Here is a 19,713-nt window from a genome sequence, read left to right as displayed (position 1 = left end):
AATTTTTAATATATTTTTTTAATACTTAAAAATCTATCGCACTTTATAAGTGCGGTAGAATTTTTTTATTTAAAAAAAATTATAATTTTGGTTCAACTGATCTCTACCGCATTTTATAAGTGCGGTAAAGCTTACCGCACTTATAAAATGCGGTAAAAGACCGATTCACCCTGGTCTGAGAAATATTTTCTCACGGACCAGGGTTTAAGAAATATTTTTTTTTTTTAACTTTATTTTGCAAAAAGCCCCAGAAAACAATTGTGCATATTCCATAAATGAGGTCACTGAATCAATTGTGGAAGGACGATAGCTTGTTACAGCCCAAGGAATGATTCAGAAATATGAAATACATTGAACAATGCTCATTCTCTTACTGTAAGTTTTTTTTTTTTTTTTGGCCTATATGTATTTGGTTTGCAATTCCATGCATTGATCACATTGACTGTAATTGAAGGTACATTCACTTTATTATTAATCTTGCAATTCTTATTTATAGTGATGAAAATGCATAAAAAGAAAGTTCAACAACAGGGTAAAGAGAAAATGTCTTTTATGAAAATTCAACATTCCAGGTTTTGAAAATTCTTTGAAAAGAATAAGCTTTTTCAAAATTCCATGAAAGATTCTCTTATTTAGATCTGTAAATTAACTTCTTCAGCACTTTAAAACGCATTAACTTCTTCAGCACTTTAAAACGCATATTATCATGATATATAGGGAAGGAAGACTCCATTAATATCAACCAGAAATTCATATGGTTGGTGAGAAAAGATGATTCTGAAAATTCATTAATAAAGAAAGAAAGATCCACATCACGATTAGGGAGTATGAACTAATAATTAGAATAACCTAATTTTTTAAAAAAAGTGGTGATAATCTCTTTAGTTAAGGGGTAGCACATGCTCTGGACTTTCAACTTTAATGGTGATGCTTTCTTCCTTTACTTAACTTTTTGCCTCAATGATCACTTTCTTGATTTTGTTCAATCCAATAATATAATTAAGTGATCAAATGTTGGTTATGATGCTAACATGGTAATTAACCTATAAAAATATTTCAATTAATAGCTTAATTAATTTTCAGAATTGCAATTATAATTTTAAACAGTGGATTCATACTTTTTAAAACGGGGTTAGGAAAATGAGAATTTTCCAATTGGTTTTATGTGTAGTCATATTCAAATGCAACTGGGATTCTTTATTTGTCTTCAAAAATAGATCACTACCTAATTTTAATTGTCTTCAAAAATAGACCAATAGGAAAAGGACAAAATTTACCAAACTTGCTTGGCCAAGTGAGCAGTAGCTGCTCAACTTAATTGGGTTTAGCCTGTGCAGTATATGAAACTAATCATGCACTAAAATATTGGCCCATCTTGTTTAAACTTTAAACCCTTTACAGAGAGCTAGTTTATTATTTTCCAAAATATGAAAAAAAAAATGATTAAATGGATCCATGTTTCACATGTTGAGAGGGAGGATGAACAATTTGAACACCATGAGGTGATCAAGTCCAAGGGTTTAGCATTTGCTGAATTAAAATGGAAAGTAGGTGAACTTCCTCATTTGACCTATTAAACAACCAAGAAAAGCCCCAAATTAGGCCCTCTAAAGTAATCTCATCCACTTTTCTGCTTTCAGATTTTTGGAATGGCACTTTCAAAGAAGAAAAAGAGATGACCATTACAATTAAAGAAAGCCAAGCCAGTGAGTGCAATACCAGATGTATTCAAGATGAACGTACCAAACCCAAATCCAAATACCCTGAAACTGAGATTTTGAGGGAGGGTATCAAAACCAAAAACCCTTTAGTGATTGCAATAATGAGAGGTGTAGTAACAAGAAGGATCCGTTTTTATCCCATTTTGCTCTTATTCTCTCTCTTTTCTTTTCATTTCTCAAGGTTTGCCTTCTCTGCAGACACCTTATTTGCAACCCAATCTCTCACAATTAACCAAACTCTTCTCTCTTCAAGCCAGGTTTTTGAGCTTGGATTCTTCTCTCCGGGCAATTCCAAGAAATGGTATCTGGGGATATGGTACAAGGACATTCCTGCTAGAACTTATGTCTGGGTTGCTAATAGAGATAACCCACTTACCAACTCCTCAGCTGTACTCAAGATCTCCAATCAAACCATTGTTCTTCTTGATAAAAAAGATAAGCTCATATGGTCTTCAAATCAAACCCAGGCTAGTAATCCAGTTATGCAGTTGTTAGACACAGGAAATCTTGTTTTACGAGAAGCAAATGCGAGTGATCAGTTTCTGTGGCAGAGTTTTGATTATCCTACAGATACTTTGTTGCCAGATATGAAGTTGGGTTGGGATCTAAGTAAAGGTCTAGACAGGTATATCAGTTCTTGGAAGAGCATAGATGATCCTGCAACAGGTGATTTTTCTTTTAAATTAGATTATCATGGATACCCAGAAATTTTCTTGTGGAATGATGGAAAAAAAGTGTATCGTAGTGGGCCATGGAATGGGCAAAGATTCAGTGGAGTACCAGAAATGAAGCCTAATAACTTTCTGAGCTTTAGCTTCATCACAAATCAAGATGAGGTATTTTACTCATTTCATATATCCACAAAGTCTTTGTATTCAAGAGTGACTGTTACTTCATCTGGGCAGCTCCAAAGATACACATGGATTCCTGACAGGCAAATCTGGAATTCTTTCTGGTATGCACCAAAAGACCAATGTGACAATTTCATGGAGTGTGGTCCATATGGAATTTGTGATTCAAATGCCTCCCCTGTTTGCAAATGCATGAGAGGGTTCCAGCCCAATAACCCACAAGCATGGAATTTCAGAGATGGGTCCGATGGGTGTGTAAGGAAAACAGATCTTCAATGCATGAGTGATAAATTCTTGCACTTGAAGAACATGAAATTGCCAGAAAGCTCAACCACTTTTGTGGAAGATAACATGAGTCTTAAGGATTGTGAATTGTTATGTTTGAAGAATTGTTCTTGCACTGCTTATGCCAATTCAAATATCAGCAATGGAGGCATGGGGTGTGTAATTTGGGTTGATGAGCTCTCAGATACGAGACAATATGCTGAAGGTGGTCAAGATCTCTATGTCAGATTGGCTGCTTCTGATATAGGTATGTCCAAATTTTCTTCCTTTTTGTTTCTCTTCTTGCATTTCTTTAACCAGTCGCCCTTAATAAGTAAAATTAAGAAAATCTTGTTTTCTTCATCTTCTACATAGTTTTTTTTTTTTTTTTTTTTTCAAAATAATTTTAAATTTAATATTTAATTATTAAGATATTTTTCATCTAAGGAATAAAAAAAAGTTTCTATAGTGATACTATAAGGATAATAAGAGGAAGTAAGTTCAATTAAAACTTTATTTAATAAATTAATTTTGATTTAATAAAATATTATTTTTTAATAATAAAATTTTATTTTATAAAATTTAAAAATTATTTACTATTTCTATATATTTTTTATTTTTATTAAAATATTAAATTTTTGATAGTTTAAATTATAAAAATAATATTGTATTATTAAAAATATTACATTAGATCATAATTATTTAATCTTAAAAATAAGTCTGCAAATTTATTTAGCAAAAAGACTAAACTGAACAAGAATTTAATTGGAATTGTTCCCGTGAATAAAACCCCCGGCCGCCCTCGTGGAATCTACTAATACGTGGGCTTCACGTTTTGAATAACACACGGTGAAATTATAGTGGGTCCAAAATTCTTGTGGAGGAGAGTAAAAGTTGAAATAACAGGTGTCCGAACACTAGTGCCTGGATGGTAATAGTTACGCGTGTAGGCGGCGCACGAGGAATCATTAATGGAGCTGCCTGTGACCGTTGAGGGCAGTGGGGACGGTGAGAATAGGATTACTCCTCCTTTTTTTTTTTTTATTTGAATATTAGGATTACTCCTCCATAAATGTCTTAAATTGAGGGTATTAATGTTTTTAATTTAATTAACTTTTGAAAGGACTTTAAAGTGGGGCCCTATACTTTTAATAGTCGGGTCCAAAATTTCAGCGCCCATTGGCCCACATCTTTGACTTTTCTTTGTTAGGTTGATTTGGGAAATCATTTTCATTCTCCTAGATATTATTTAGACTATTTATTTGAAAAAATATATATATTTTAAAAAATATTTTAATAAAAAATATTTTTTAATCGTATAATAAATATATTTAAATAAATATGAAAAATTTTAAATTTTATTTTTTAGTTTTTATTTAAAAAAATTAAAATTATTTGACTAATAATTTAGTGACTGCATTCCATACTACATGAAATTAAAAATAAAATAAATTATTATTGAGGAGATTTCAATGTATATATGTTTCTTATGTCACATAATGGTATTGATGTGCATGTGACATCTCTTAGACAATTGATTATTTTCATTGTCTATTTTCATATTTTTTATGGTTTTAAAAAGGTAAAAAGAAATTGAAATGGAGAGTAAAGTTAGGATAGGAAATGGAGAGTAATTTTGTGGGCCTTGATGTGGTTGGGTTAGGTAGCTCCGCTTTTGAGTTTAATAAATTATTATGAAATAAGTTTAATAATTATTAAATTAAATATTTATATTGAGATTTATATTTAAAAATACATGCTTACAAATATTTAAGAGTTTTGGAATAAGTGGGTTTTCGATGGTATATACAAAAAGAAAATGACTAATTACCTTTTTTTTAAATATTTTTTTCAGGTGATGGTAGGAGTGTAGGTACTCTTATTATTGGCATTGCAGTAGGCGTCGCCGTTTTGCTACTAGTACTGGGGTGCTGCTGTTTTATATGCAGGAGAAAGAAGTTGCTCAGTGTATGTAAAGAGGAAAAAGGTAACAAGTATTCTTAGTTTCACATATTTGATAGATGAATTTGTAAATAATGTCTTACTTTTACCATCTTAATTATGTGTAGCTATTCAAGAAAGAAGCCAAGACTTATTGTTGAATGAGGTGGTTATCTCAAGCAAGAGAGACTACTCTGGTGAAAAGGACAAAGATGAGCTTGAATTGCCATTGTTTGATTTTGGTACCATTTCAACAGTTACCCATAACTTCGCTGATGAAAATATGCTAGGACAAGGAGGTTTTGGATGTGTTTACAAGGTAAATTCTTATTCTAACTGTAACGGAACTTCTAAAACGAGGTAAAATAATTTTTAGATACATTTTTTACTTGGCCAAAATGATAAACCCAAGTTATTTAGTATTGTTTGAAGCTAGTTATATAAATCCTTTCGATTCCCATCCGTTAGTGATGTGGGATTGTTACACTGACACAATTTAGAAAACTGAAAATGATTGGTGTAGTGACTGTAATGATCATGGAATGAGTTGTTAAGAACATGATTGTAAAAGAGTGAATCAACATATTATAATTATAGAAACTGAACTGTATATAGCAGAATTCTGTAGAACATGTCCATGATAGTAGCCTAATGCAGACCAAATATGTTGCCAGGGTAGGCTAGTAGAAGGCCAAGAAGTAGCTGTAAAGAGGCTGTCAAAAACCTCCGTACAAGGAATAGAAGAATTCAAGAATGAGATTAGGTTAATAGCAAGGCTTCAACACAGGAATCTTGTTCGACTGCTCGGTTGCTGCATCGAAAAGGATGAGAAGATCCTCATTTATGAGTACATGGAAAACAAAAGCTTGGATTCTGTTTTATTCAGTTAGTCCCTTTCTGTCTCTTTCACAACAAAGTTCAGCTGGCTTTTGTATGTTTAAATGAAACAAGTTTGAATGTTGTTGCAGATAAAGCAAAAAGCTCCTTACTAAATTGGCCAAGGCGTTTCAATATTGTTTGTGGGATTGCTAGAGGACTTCTATACTTGCACCAGGATTCCAGATTTAGAATTATCCATAGGGATCTCAAAGCAAGCAACATTCTACTAGATGGAGAATGGAATCCGAAAATATCAGACTTCGGCATGGCTAGAATATTTGGTGGAGATCAAACAGAAGCAAGTACCAGGAGAGTAGTGGGAACATAGTAAGTAGCAATAACTAGATTACCAAACCTGTTTCAGTGCGAAGTTTTACTTTCTCATCCCTGATTCTTATTGCATTGATTAATGTAGTGGTTACATGTCTCCTGAGTACGCAATGGATGGGCTTTTCTCGGTGAAATCAGATGTTTTTAGTTTTGGTGTCCTGGTTTTGGAGATTGTAAGTGGTAATAAGAACAGGGGATTTTATCATTCAAACAGTGAGCTCAACTTACTTGGACATGTAAGTACAAGATTACCCCTTCATTAATGAGACAGATGCTTGCTAATTTCAATATCAATAGTCCAAGAATGTGCAAACAAGTACTATGAGATTGAGATTGCATGTTACTTTTCCTTCTTTATTTTTTCTAGTCTTTTTTGATAGAAATTGAACATTATGTAACTGAGAATATTGGAACTGATATTGCACAGGCATGGAGAATATGGAAAGAAGGAAAGGGACTGGACTTGTTAGATACATTGGTTGGCAATTCATTTTCGTCAAGTGAAGTTCTAAGATGCATACAGGTAGGCCTTCTATGCGTCCAGGAACGTGCAGAAGATAGGCCAACAATGGCATCTGTGGTTTTGATGTTGAGCAGTGAAACTTCAACAATGCCACAGCCTAAAACTCCTGGGTATTGCCTGGGAAGAAATCCTTTCGAAACTGATTCTTCTTCAGGAAAAAATGATGAATCGTTTACAGTAAACCAAGTGACTGTTACAATGTTAGATGCAAGGTAAAGCAAGATTAGAGACCTCATCCAGCTAGCACACAAATATTAATTGTATATCTCTTCAATTTTTGAAAATTTGTGTTGTATATCTTGTTTTATTGATTTTATTGTAGCGTTTCTTTGAGTTTCTGTTAGTCTTCTTTGTGTTGGCATGAACACAAATCCATGTTTATGTGTATACAAATATAAGCTAGCTTGGAAGAATGTTGCAGAAAATGTATAAAAGAAATTGAAACTCTCACTTTTTGTCTTCTCTAGTCCAATCCACTCATAGATTGCTGTCAACTCAAAATTTGAAAAACTATAAGAGAAAGAGGAGCTTTTAACACTTGCAAACAGGTTATGTTTGAAAGACAAAAACCTGATATTTAGGAACTTAACATTAACCGGTAGTTGAATGCCTGACTTAATAGCACAAGAGGTCATCATTCAAACTTCAGCAGCCCCATCCCCAACGACGAACCCAAACAGCGGCCAAGGGGCCATAGCCCTCCTGAACTTTTTAAAAATTTAATAGGATATTTATGTAATTTTCATTAATGGAAGGAAAATTATCATTCAGTCCCTAAATTTTTAAAATGATTTATTAATTTATCCTATTTGAAAATTATTCAATTAAAATATTGTTGTATTCTATAAAATAAATTTTTAAATTTTTATAAATTCATTAACATGTCTTAATATTTATATCATTTAGCTCATGTAATTTTAATTATATGTATTATTTAGTATCTATACATTTAAATATTTATACTATTTATTTTTTTTATCAAAGATAAAACAAGTTGAATAACCGTTATTTTAACAAATGGACTAAATAATTTGATTTCATAAAATATATAAACCTTTGAGTAATTTTTATAAAGATGAAAATAGTAAAGTTTCTAAAAATTTAGAAATTTAATAATAATTCTCTTATAAATGAAGTCTCAATACCAATATAATTTTAAAATAACCAATCTAATCTGTGTCCCTTTTCTTATCTAATTTTTTTTTCTTTTAAAAAATTTAGATTTAATTTTTGAGATTTTAACTTCACTACTTATTTTTTTTTAAATATTTATAAGATAAGTTATTCACTAATTATTTTCATTAAACACTTGAAATTATAAAAATTATTATAATTAAATATAATAAAAAAATATTAAATTGATGAAATATATTATTAATTATATTTTAAATTTGCTAATTGTATTTTAATTTTTTATGAATTGACAAAATTAAACGATAATAATTTTATCATTTCGTGAAAATTTAAAACATAATTAATACTACTGTTTAGTGTAAATAAAAAATAATTTTAATAATTCAAGGTTATATTTTAAATTAAAAAAATTTAAATATAAATCAAAATAGTAAAATCACATTATATTTTTTAACAGATAATAGTTTAAACCACTCGTATTATAAAACTTTAAAAACTCACAGTGAGTAAATTAATTTAATTTATAAAATTTTATACCTATGTTATTTTTTTGTTTCTCTATTTAAAATTAAATTTACCTTAAAAACTTTATACGTATAAATAAATATTTTTTATGAATTAAGTGAAATTAAAGTTGTTTAACTTAAATTTCTACATCCGGTGTCACTGCCCATCCTTTAAGTATTTTCAAAGTATTGTGAAAAATTTACATTTCCGTCAATCACAAGCAAATATCAGAGAAAAATTCAGGTTGCATTACTTTTTTGGAAAATAATATTAAGTTGACAATTAATACAGGTCCAGCTATTACCCTCCTTATTTGCATGCTGCAATGGCCGCATGCAACACGGGTTTCTTTTTTTTCTTTAAATAATCCTGAATTATTATAAGATAGATGATGGTTCCACCATCGTGGCTGATACTCAATTCAAGACCCAGTTCCAGAGATTGATGAGTTCTGGACAACGTTGACTTCGAGTTCTGAGTTGTTGGGTAATATAGTTTTTTTTTTTTATGCTAAGGTTGCTGTCCAATAAATTCAATGAAATAATTTCTGTTATCTGTTAGAAGATTTCGTTTATGTAATCAGCTTTTGGTTTACTGCACTGTTGAACAATTAATTGGTATCTACTATCATCCATGAGGGGCTACTGTTCCATTTTCTTCTGGTTTTCAATTCTATCCTTCACCAAATCCTCTACTGCAGGTGACAGCTTGACACTGAATCAGACTCTTAAAGACAACGGCCAAACACTTGTTTCCAAAGATGAAAGCTTTGAGTTAGGCTTCTTTAGCCTCTGGAATTCCAACAATCGCTATGTGGGAATATGGTTCAAGAATGTTCCTCAACAAACAGTTATTTGGGTTGCGAATAGAAACAACCCACTTTCAGATTCCTCTGGCGTCCTCACCATCAATGCCACAGGAACCATAATTGTACTTAGCAACCATTCTGGAATCCCCATCTGGTACTCAGATTCAACGTTGGCCTCATATAATCCAGTCTTGCAGCTTCTAGATAGTGGGAATCTTGTTGTAAAAGATGGTAGAAGGGGGAACTATCTATGGCAGAGCTTTGATCATCCATGTGATACACTGATTCCAGGCATGAAGCTGGGATGGAACCTGATAGCTAATCAGAGCTGGAAATTGAATTCTTGGAAGAGTCTGCAAGATCCATCTATTGGGGATTACACTTACACACTAGACCCTCGTGGACTTCCACAGATAGTTCTTGATAAAGGATCAACAATACAGTACCGAAGTGGTCCATGGGATGGTATCAGATTTGGAGGCGGTCCTCCTCTCCAAGAGAATGCGGTTTTTAAGCCTATTTTCATTTTCAACTCTACCTTTGTTTACTATTCGTTTGTGAACAATGTGAACAGTACAATTTCACGGTTTGTGGTGAACCAGACAGGGTTGCTCCAATACCTTACTTGGAACCAAAGACGCAGCGAATGGGTTGATATAATAACTCTTCAAAGTGACAAATGTGATCTGTATGATCAGTGTGGTCCAAATGGTTTTTGCTCTGCAAATGAGCCTCCTCTTTGCATTTGCCCAACTGGGTTCATACCAAAAGTACCAAAAGACTGGAAGGAACTAGACTCTTCAGGTGGTTGTATCAGGAGAAAACCGTTGAATTGCAGTTCCAAAACGGGATTCAGGAAGTTTTCGGGGCTGAAGTTGCCAGATAGTTCCCAGTTTTGGGTGAACAGGACAGCTACGCGTTCAATCGAATGTGAAGAGGCCTGCCTAAGGGACTGTTCTTGCATGGCTTTTGCTATAACTGAGGTCAGTGGCTGTGTGGTTTGGTTTGGAGACTTGTTAGATATGAGGTTTTACAATGAAGGTGGACAAGAGATATATATAAGGTTGGATGCTTCTGAACTTGGTAAGCGTTTGATATGGATCAAACCCCGTTAAAATTTTAATTTTAATTTTAATCAGCATTGAGATTTGAGATTGTTTGATCAAATATGAGAAAATCTGAATTCAGACTTCTCATCCAGTGAGATTATACAATGCTCCTGGAGCAAATGCCCTTTTAATGTGGAACGCTATTTTTAGTGCTCTTGGTGTATTGAGTAATTAACTGTTCAACCAAGATACAAAATAGTTGGAGCGAATTGATTGGTAGTAATTGTTTTTGTTTAATGTGGTGGTTACCGGCAGAGTCCAACAAGGATACACGAACACTGGTGATAATCTTGGTATCAGTAATTTCAGGTGTTCTGTTCGTTGCGGTCATTTTGTTTGTTTTGAGGAGGGCTTCTAAAAGAGAAGGTAAAACTCCTGAAGATCAGCTTACTCGTTACCGTTCAAATTCCCTTTATCTGTTTGAAAAAATGTTTTGCTGAAAAATTGTGTTTATAATCTACATGTATAATGGGCTGTGAGACTTAAACTGTTACCAACTCACATAAACAATGAATTTTCTAAGTTTTTGGCACAACCCCAGAACCAAGTAAAAAAATAATTCAGCACCACAAAGTGAAAACTCATTCTATTTCACTGGCTTTTGATACTGTTCAACAATTCTTGGTGGTGATACTTTTCTGAAGCATCTAAAACTGTGCTTTTCTGTTAATCTGCTTTTTCTTTTGGCTTCCTGATCCTCAAAGCCAAAGGGGTTATCTAGATTATTTAGTTGCAATCCTTAAATTAGACATTCATTTTTATCTGTAATTACCAAATATTGAGCTTTCCTCATGATATTTCATCTGTAAACTTTACGTGTGCCTTTTGCATTCGCCTTCAATTGATCTTTATATATACGGTGCTCACTATGTTCTTTTTGCTTGTGCCATTTGAATTATTTCCTTATAAATTCACTGTAATGGAACTATTGTTGCACCCAAGTAGATAAATTTCATCAAGACGGTAGATTATTCCCAACTAATTAAAGATGGAAAAAAAAAAAAAGGCCTTCTTAACTGATAATTAGCAAAATTCTGTAATGGGGACTTGCGTTTGCATGGATATTAGGCATGTGAACAACAACCGGTGCAATACAAGTTAAAAAATCTCCATGAAGTTGTGGTTGTTGTGTCGTGAATGTAAAAATCTATTTATTTGCACATTCTCTGATGGATGTGCATGCATTTTTCAATCTTCTTGTTTGACAGACACTAGACCAAGTGACTCTACTCAAGATGGCTATCCAAATGCCGGGGAGGAAGACCTGGATCCACTACCATTATTCGACTTCTCTATTATTTTATCTTCCACTAACAACTTTTACCATGTCAATAAGATTGGGGAAGGTGGCTTTGGTGCAGTTTACAAGGTATTCTTTTCTACATCTGCAAAATTCAGTTCGGAAAGAAATTTAGTCACAGTAGATTGTACACCCCTTTCAGCCAATTGGTTGAAATTAAGCCATAATCAACTACAGGGTGAACTACCAACTGGACAAGAAATAGCAGTGAAGAGGCTATCCAAAGATTCAGGGCAAGGGCTTAAAGAGTTCAAGAATGAGGTGATCGTCATCTCAAAGTTACAGCACCGGAATCTTGTTCGTCTCTTAGGATGCTGTATTCACGGAGAAGAGAGGATGTTAGTATACGAATACGTGCCCAGGAGAAGTTTGGACTTGTATCTTTTTAGTTAGTAACTCTCAACCTTTGAATCTCCAAAGTTTTTTTTCTTGAAATTCCTTGTATTGTCCTAACCTAATGAATACTGGCCCAGATCAATCAAGAGGTACTTCACTTGAATGGCAGAAACGCTTTAACATTATAGTGGGGATTGCTAGAGGGCTTCTTTATCTTCATAGAGATTCAAGGTTGAGAATCATTCATAGGGATCTAAAAGCCAGCAACATTCTCTTGGATGATGATATGAATCCCAAAATAGCAGACTTTGGTTTGGCAAGAACATTTGGTGGTGACCAAAGTGAAGCAAATACAACCAGGGTCATGGGAACTTAGTATGTATAGATTGAATTACTCTCTCCATATAGAATCACCCATTCTAGCTCCCAAGTCCCCATATAACATTTATTTGAATGGTTGCATGTAGTGGATATATGTCTCCTGAATATGCAATAGATGGGCTGTTCTCTGTGAAATCCGATGTCTTCAGCTTTGGCGTACTAGTTTTAGAGATAGTGAGCGGGAAGAAGAACAGAGGATTCTATCATCCTGATCACGACCTTAATCTTTTAGGACACGTGAGTTTATAGCTGTAATGCTTTTATCTTTTGACCTCTTACTTTTTTATCCGGCAGCAATTTAACTCCAAATTTGATTTAGGCATGGAGATTGTGGATTGAAGAAAGGCCCATGGAAATAATGGATGCTTTGATGGAGAAACCAGTTTCCACATCAGAGTTGTTGAAATCTATCCATGTAGGTTTGTTGTGTGTACAACAACGGCCAGAAGACAGACCAACCATGTCTTCTGTTGTACTGATGCTGGATAGTGAGAATCCAATGCTGCAACAACCTAAACAACCTGGTTTCTACACAGAAAGGTTTTTGACTGAGACAGATTCGTCATCCACAGGAAGAAAGCCTTGTACTCCAAATGAAGTCACAGTTACACTGTTACATGGAAGATAGAAGCATATGGCTGCTGTCTGTATGTTTTCTTCACACAGCATTTGAATATCTATTGGTCCAAATTCTTTAGATGCACTGAGAGTTAAAAGTACTGGCTGAATCCAAAATTTATCTCTGCTTCTGGTAGCAAATTCATTATGTAAGAAACGGGTTTTATCATGTAATTAAGTAAAATTTAATTCCAAAATTCCCTTTGCATTAGCTTCTGAACAGAATATCAGGATTTCAATAACAGGAGAATATAGTGTGATTCAGAATCTTAACGCACCATTGATTTGGAAAATGAAGATGAAGAACTGTGGTAACAGGGGAAAGGGTCAATAAACTCCCTGTATTCCAAGTCGTAATCTCTGAAATTCTATCCATTAGATAATTAACCATTACCGTAAGCTCTTCATATGACAGATTTCCAAACAATGACAATTTCCTTTGAATTTTGTCAAGCCTGGCATAAATATTTACTAGGAATAGGCACCCAACTGATCCTGTACAACGAAATCTTTGTTTCTTGATCGCGATTCTTTCATATTTGATGGGATGTGTTTCTGAGAATTGTTAATCTTGATAATTTTGCCAATCTAAAAGGCAACAGCTAGATTTCAACCAACTCTTGAGCATCTTATGTTTCATTTTAGTTCCTGGACAATAAATTTATCCATGAAAGTCCAATAGCATGATTTCATTTAGTTGTGGACGTAAAATGAAAAATATTGCTGCACTTCTACTGTGCTGCATTGGATTGGTTCAAATTGAAAATAGTGAAAACTGGATTGGTTAAACTTAACTTAAAATCAAATTGGAAATCTGCTTGTTTGTTTCGGGATCAAAACCAGATATTTTTTCCATTTTAGAAAAATTAAAAATTTCTGAAAAAATTTTCAACTGTTAAATTTGATCTAATCAAAATCGAACAAGAAGTAAACTGGAACAGGAAGGTCTAACCTAAATGACCTGCCAACACTTGAAAGTCAAAAAGTAGGAAAAAATTTGGGCACATGCTAGTACTTTTTGATATGTGATTTGATCTTTAGAGAAATATCTATATCATTTTTGTTTTTCTGTTGCTGTTAGGTATGATCCAGCTATTATTGCAAATATTTAATTACAAATAAATTTGTTTGATTATGATTTTGTCATAAAGGCGTAAAATTTCCACTACATATGTTGATTAACATTAGATAGCTTCCTAAGATAGATTATAAACGGACAGATTTCTGTTGTCCAACTTCCAATCTCCTTTAGACAACACACACAGCATGCTTTTAGTAATCTTGAACATCCTTCCTTTAGACAGCTAAGACCTCTCTGATATGTCTTTGCTGAAACAGTGGCCTGAATCCATCATGTTGAGACTTTGTAATATAATTGCTTGCCAGTCTTTAATGGGTCTGATCGGTAGTTGATAAAGAGGCTGAGGAGAAGCACACATAAAATTCAAAATTTTTTGTGTTGTCTTTTGACTAAAGGGCTACCTTTTCTATTGATTGGGAAGCTCATTGACTCTTGGGCAGTACAGCAGCACCAGCTCCGTCCTCCATAAACTCTGATTTTAGATATACTTAGATTCTATAATTCAACTTCCAATTCTTCAACATAGGTCGGTCTCTTAGTTCCAATCTTGCTTTAACCAGAATTAAGTCCTTGGGGAAGACTGGAAAAGGGAAAACTGAATTCTTTATATTCCTCAGAATGAATGCTGGGACTGCAACATCTGATTACTCCCACTTTCCCTGTCCCATGAACTCTTTTCACTCATATTTAAAGAGGATTTTTAAGTTGAAAGTTTGTAATCTTTATGTTGGAATAATGCATACTTGATACTTCCATTAACTCTGTAAATATCACATTAGCAGATTACAAACTTTCCATGTATTTCTGACAAACAAATGATTGTGTAATTCTGAGAAAAACTTTTGGTGACTGATAGTGACACTGAAATTGAAATACTATATTAAGGCAGATGGAAAGCTGCCAACCTGGGCCCTAAACATTCAACTACTCTGCACTAAGAGTCTTACTTGAATTCTTTAACCAATCAATTACAAGCTTGACCCTTCAAATTCACAGTTTCCCCACAGGAGAAAGGGTTAAAGATTTGATCTTTATCTTGAAGTAGTGAAATGGGAGATCATGAAACCAATGGGGAAACTAAAATCCAACTTCTTCTATCCGGCTGTTTGCAGCACCTTGATCCTTTTGTTCTCAATAAATTCTTTTGGAGCTGAAACCATAACTCCAGGGCAGTCCATTAATGACACCCAGACAATAGTTTCACCTGGTAAAAAATTTAAGCTAGGCTTTTTCACTCCTACAGATACTGGTTCTACATCAACTACCAACTCAAATGTTCGATATTTAGGAATATGGTACCAAAATATCCCAGTCCAGACCGTTGTTTGGGTAGCAAACAGAAATAATCCACTTACTTCTTCTGGATTATTGACATTTGATGAGGATGGAGAGCTTGTCCTTCTCAACCAGACAGGAAGCATTATCTGGTCATCTAATTCCTCACATCTTGCAAGAAGGCCAGTTGCACAGCTGCTAGACACTGGAAACTTTGTTCTGAAAGATGCAGAGGATGACAACACAGGGAACTGCTTATGGCAAAGTTTTGATTACCCATCTGATACATTGTTGCCTGGCATGAAACTTGGTTGGAACAGGAAAACTGGCTTGAATCGACATCTTACATCATGGAAAAGCTCAAGCGATCCCTCTTCAGGAAACTACACATATACTTTGGATCCTCATGGACTTCCTCAGCTTGTTCTGCATAAAGGATCTACTAAGCAGTTTCGCACTGGACCATGGTATGGGACTCAGTTTAGTGCTCTACCAGCTCTAATGGCAAACCCAGTTTTCCAACCCAAATTTGTCTCCAATGATGATGAAATGTACTATTCCTTCATCATAAGAGATAACATCATTTCAAGGTTTGTTTTGAGTCCGTCAGGCTTGGTCCAGCATTTTTCTTGGAATAATAGACGTGCTAGTTGGAACCTCATGTTCACAGTCCAAGTGGACCGCTGCGACAGCTATGGCCTTTGTGGTGCTTATGGTATTTGTAACATCAGCAATTCCACCACTGTTTGTCAATGCATGAAGGGTTTTGAGCCTAGATTACCCAATGACTGGGAAATGCTAGATTGGTCAGGTGGATGTGTTCCAAAGAATCCACATGTTTGTGGAAATGAGGGGTTCATAAAATTAACTGGAATAAAACTGCCAGATGCATCCGAATTTTGGGTGAGTGTAAGTACGAGTGTCAAAGACTGCAAGGAGAAGTGTTTGAGGAACTGCTCTTGCGTGGCTTATGCGAAGTTGGATGTCAATGGTACTGGCAATGGTTGTGTTACTTGGGCTAGAGGGTTGGTTGATACAAGACAAGTAGCTGAATATGGGCAAGATCTCTACATAAGAGTGGCAGCTTCAGAAATAGGTAAAATTCTGATGTTGATAGACCTGGATTGGTCTTCCAGCAAATTACTGTACTTCTCTTTGCCTCTGCTGATGTTGCAGAATATCAGATCAAGCACTGGCTTCGTCCAGTGCCACGTTTAAGTAGTCCCGCTCTAGCCTCATATGGGGCTGGAATTAAGGCCTCATCTTACTGCAATATCTAATTTGGTCACTTGGTTAGTCGAATACATATTTATTTTAACTGTTTTTATGGTGTTTTAAAGACTTAGTCCGGTATATGATCATGATTTTTTGTTGTTAGAATCAGATAATGATATAGAAGCTAAGCGAAGGAATATAGCAATTACTGTGGTCATATCAGTGTTTTCAGCTGTGATCATCGTTGCTTTGATTAGCTGCTTTGTGATTTGGACAAGGAGAACAAATATGGGTAAGACTTCTAATATAATATATTCTGGATAAGATTAATGTTTTAACCACACTCTCTTGTATGTGTTCATTTTAGTAGCCAATCAATCAGATAATAAAGTCACTGTTAACGAAGAAGAAGGTGAGGATGATGACCTTGAGCTCCCAGTATATGAATTTTCCTCTATCCAATTTGCGACCAATAACTTCTCTGTTGCAAATAAGATTGGAGAAGGGGGTTTTGGGCCTGTTTACAAGGTAAACTTCTGATACTGATTGTCTAAGGCAATTTCTTTTTCTCTGTCCTTATTCATAAAGCTTGTAGAACAATGACAATATAAGTACTTCATCAAACTGCATAGATGTGAATCCTTGTCAAATAAGACTTCAAACATGTCCTTGGATTTCTTTCACCAATAGATATATCTTGCCATCTTGGCTCTACAAGTCAGCAGGGTTTTGCAGAATTGGTATTGAATAATTGACTTAGTAAACTACAAGTCTAAAATTATGGTTGATATTGCTAAATCAAATAATTAAGTTTTAAATTATTTTATTAAGATTTTAAGTTCAGATTTAAAATTTTTTATGATCTTCTACAATATTTTCAGTTACACTTTAAATGTATAAATAGCAGTATATTAATAAAACCAGTATGCAATTTTAGTCTCATTGAGTCTCTTGTTCTCCCCCTCCTCTCAAAAAACCTACAATTGGAATCAGACTCACTGATACAGCAGATTTAAAACCATGTTAAGGTTCACAATTTAAATTTAGTTTCAGCTTGTAGCAACTTCTTATGGACTTCTTTTATCAACAATAATGGAGGAGACTGGTAAAATTATACTTTCATCTTTGGGATTTGAGACCTATATATGCAATTTGTTTTTCTTGGTTGTATTTCTAGCTAAGAGGAGTATCTCCCATTCTTGGAAGGAGTTTTGGCTTTCATTAACAGAAAGATGCATATTATTTTGAAATATTACTGGTATCTCATATATCAACTCATTACCATTAATGCCTAAGCAGTTTTCAGCAATGTGATTCTTTTGGCTCTGATGTTAGTTTTCCTGGTCTCTCATCTCTCCTGTGTTCTTGAGAGCTAATTTCTGCTGTTTAATCCTCCATGCACTTCTAATTTTGGAAAAATTTTAGGGTGACTTGCACTCAGGACAAGAAGTAGCTGTGAAGAGACTTGGGGAGAATTCTGGACAAGGCCTCCGAGAGTTCAAGAATGAGGTTATTTTGATTTCCAAACTTCAACATCGGAATCTGGTCAAGCTTCTAGGTTGCTGCATTCAAGGAGATGAAAGAATGTTAATCTATGAATACATGCCAAATAAAAGTTTGGACTCCTTAATTTTTGGTTCGTATCTCAGCTTCTATACAACTTCTTGCATTTGTTTAACTTGTGATATTTTTTGAGATTCAAATCCAAACTCCATTTTTCCATTTGGATTTTATGTTAAAAGAATTAGAGAAATGGAAATGCATGTAATTACCACCAACATAACAATTAAGCAGATGAAGCAACACGTCCTCTGCTCAACTGGCAAAAGAGATCAGACATCATCACAGGGATAGCTCGGGGACTCCTTTATCTACATAGAGATTCAAGATTGAGAATAATCCACAGGGATCTCAAAGCCAGTAATGTTTTATTGGATAGTGAGTTGAATCCCAAAATTTCAGACTTTGGGATGGCAAGAATTTTTGGTGGAGATCAGACCGAAGGAAATACTAAGAGGATTGTTGGAACTTAGTAAGTAGATAGACGCAAGCTTTTCTCATTTTTTTGCTTCCAAAAATTTAGTTGCTGAAAATGGTTTTCCTTTTCTGAGGGATGCAGTGGTTATATGCCTCCAGAATATGCAATAGATGGACACTTCTCCTTAAAATCTGATGTCTTCAGCTTCGGTGTTATAGTGTTGGAGATAGTAAGTGGGAAGAAAAACCGTGGATTCTTCCACCCAGACCACAAACTCAATCTTCTGGGGCATGTAAGTGTAGATTTTTTTCTAACCAGACTGATGCTTTACAGTTTCTGCCAACAATCATACTATTCTAGCTTAATTAAATTGTTTCAGGCTTGGAAGTTGTGGAGTGAAGGGAAGGCCTTGGAATTAGTGGATGAATTGCTGGAGAATGAGTTTCCTGTCTCTGAAGTGCTGAGATGCATACAAGTGGGTCTTTTATGTGTCCAACAGAGGCCAGAGGAGAGGCCAACAATGGCATCTGTGCTCCTGATGTTAGATACTGAAAGCACATTATTGCCTGAACCCTATCAACCTGGTTTCTATGCAGAAAGGTGTCTTTCAGAGACAGATTCATCATCGCTTGGAAATTTGATTTCTAATGAAATGACTGTCACATTGTTAGAGGGCCGTTAGTATTCGCCTACTTTTTATCTTCTTTTTGTTTATCTGGCAGTTCAAACTCAAAAAAGAAAACTCGACTCTTGTGCTAATGAGTTAAAGCTCATTGGTATCTATCCCTTTCCTCTCTTTTGTTGTAGATATTGAGAACTTATCAGTCTCTCTACTTTATATTATTATGCAATGCCATTAAGCATCACATTTAAAGCTCCAGCCAATTTTCTTGCTTATTTATCAGAAGCTCTGCTACGTATGAGTTCTAAAAGGACACCAACTCTGCTGGGAACTGGTTTCTTGGAAGTCAGTATGAAATAAAAAGGTAATGTTTCATGCAGGCTGTTTATCGAATGGAATCCAATCAATAGTATCTGCTTTCAAAATGTCCTGTTAAGGTTTTCACATCAAATCCTATAGAAACATGCAAACAACTCCGTAAGAAATACAGGTTTTGATATTGCTAGGACATGAAATATAAGGGCCTAGCATTTTTTTTTTTCTCGACAAAGTTTATCTTATAGTTACTGCTCGATTCTTGCCATCTACATTTTTAGAATTACATACCTTGTCTAGCTGCTAATTTCATTGGTTTCTTTTGTAATTTCTTTTTCTGTTTAGAAGATTGACATGATTCTTTTCTTATGCATATAAGAAAATTGGTTAAGGATGCATACTAACTGAAAAATTGTGAGGAACTAGTACAAAGTCTCCTAACCTGGTTTTCTTCTTTTTCTATTGATTATGCTCTTTTTGTGGGAGCATAGATTGGGAAACAATAATGATATTTAACCAGGTAAT

The 19,713-nt window shown here is 34.4% G+C and overlaps 3 protein-coding genes across 8 annotated transcripts; all 3 read left to right on the top strand.

The window, feature by feature from the left end:
* The first annotated feature begins 1,452 nt into the window (after positions 1-1,452).
* Positions 1,453-6,959, top strand: LOC110605308 (receptor-like serine/threonine-protein kinase SD1-8). The gene is made up of 7 exons (XM_021743774.2): positions 1,453-3,104; positions 4,692-4,823; positions 4,906-5,096; positions 5,452-5,662; positions 5,746-5,983; positions 6,072-6,222; positions 6,414-6,959. The coding sequence occupies exons 1-7, from the start codon at positions 1,676-1,678 to the stop codon at positions 6,723-6,725; spliced, it is 2,664 nt and encodes an 887-aa protein (XP_021599466.1). The 5' UTR covers positions 1,453-1,675; the 3' UTR covers positions 6,726-6,959.
* Positions 6,960-8,642: 1,683 nt separating this feature from the next.
* LOC110605309 (G-type lectin S-receptor-like serine/threonine-protein kinase At4g27290) lies at positions 8,643-13,694 on the top strand. 3 transcript variants are annotated; one of them, XM_021743778.2, is made up of 7 exons: positions 8,643-10,041; positions 10,323-10,460; positions 11,276-11,436; positions 11,545-11,755; positions 11,841-12,078; positions 12,171-12,321; positions 12,404-13,694. In XM_021743778.2, exons 1-7 carry the CDS (start codon positions 8,784-8,786, stop codon positions 12,710-12,712), a joined length of 2,466 nt encoding a protein of 821 aa, XP_021599470.1. In that variant the 5' UTR covers positions 8,643-8,783; the 3' UTR covers positions 12,713-13,694. The 3 variants fall into 3 exon arrangements, with proteins under 3 accessions (XP_021599470.1, XP_021599469.1, XP_021599467.1); XM_021743777.2 differs by having other exon boundaries at positions 10,323-10,433; positions 12,404-13,693; XM_021743775.2 differs by having other exon boundaries at positions 10,323-10,433; positions 11,276-11,755.
* Positions 13,695-14,681: 987 nt separating this feature from the next.
* Positions 14,682-19,131, top strand: LOC110605310 (G-type lectin S-receptor-like serine/threonine-protein kinase At4g27290). 4 transcript variants are annotated; one of them, XM_043952363.1, is made up of 7 exons: positions 14,682-16,154; positions 16,443-16,565; positions 16,644-16,801; positions 17,699-17,909; positions 18,068-18,305; positions 18,393-18,543; positions 18,631-19,131. In XM_043952363.1, the coding sequence occupies exons 1-7, from the start codon at positions 14,843-14,845 to the stop codon at positions 18,931-18,933; spliced, it is 2,496 nt and encodes an 831-aa protein (XP_043808298.1). In that variant the 5' UTR covers positions 14,682-14,842; the 3' UTR covers positions 18,934-19,131. The 4 variants fall into 4 exon arrangements, with proteins under 4 accessions (XP_043808298.1, XP_021599473.1, XP_021599472.1 ...); XM_021743781.2 differs by having other exon boundaries at positions 16,641-16,801; XM_021743780.2 differs by having other exon boundaries at positions 16,437-16,565.
* The last annotated feature ends 582 nt before the right edge of the window (positions 19,132-19,713 follow it).

Source organism: Manihot esculenta, chromosome 17, assembly GCF_001659605.2.
Source record: "Manihot esculenta cultivar AM560-2 chromosome 17, M.esculenta_v8, whole genome shotgun sequence".
Taxonomy (NCBI): domain Eukaryota; kingdom Viridiplantae; phylum Streptophyta; class Magnoliopsida; order Malpighiales; family Euphorbiaceae; genus Manihot; species Manihot esculenta.
Note: the sequence above shows the minus strand (reverse complement) of the source record. Positions and strands in the feature narration are given on the sequence as shown.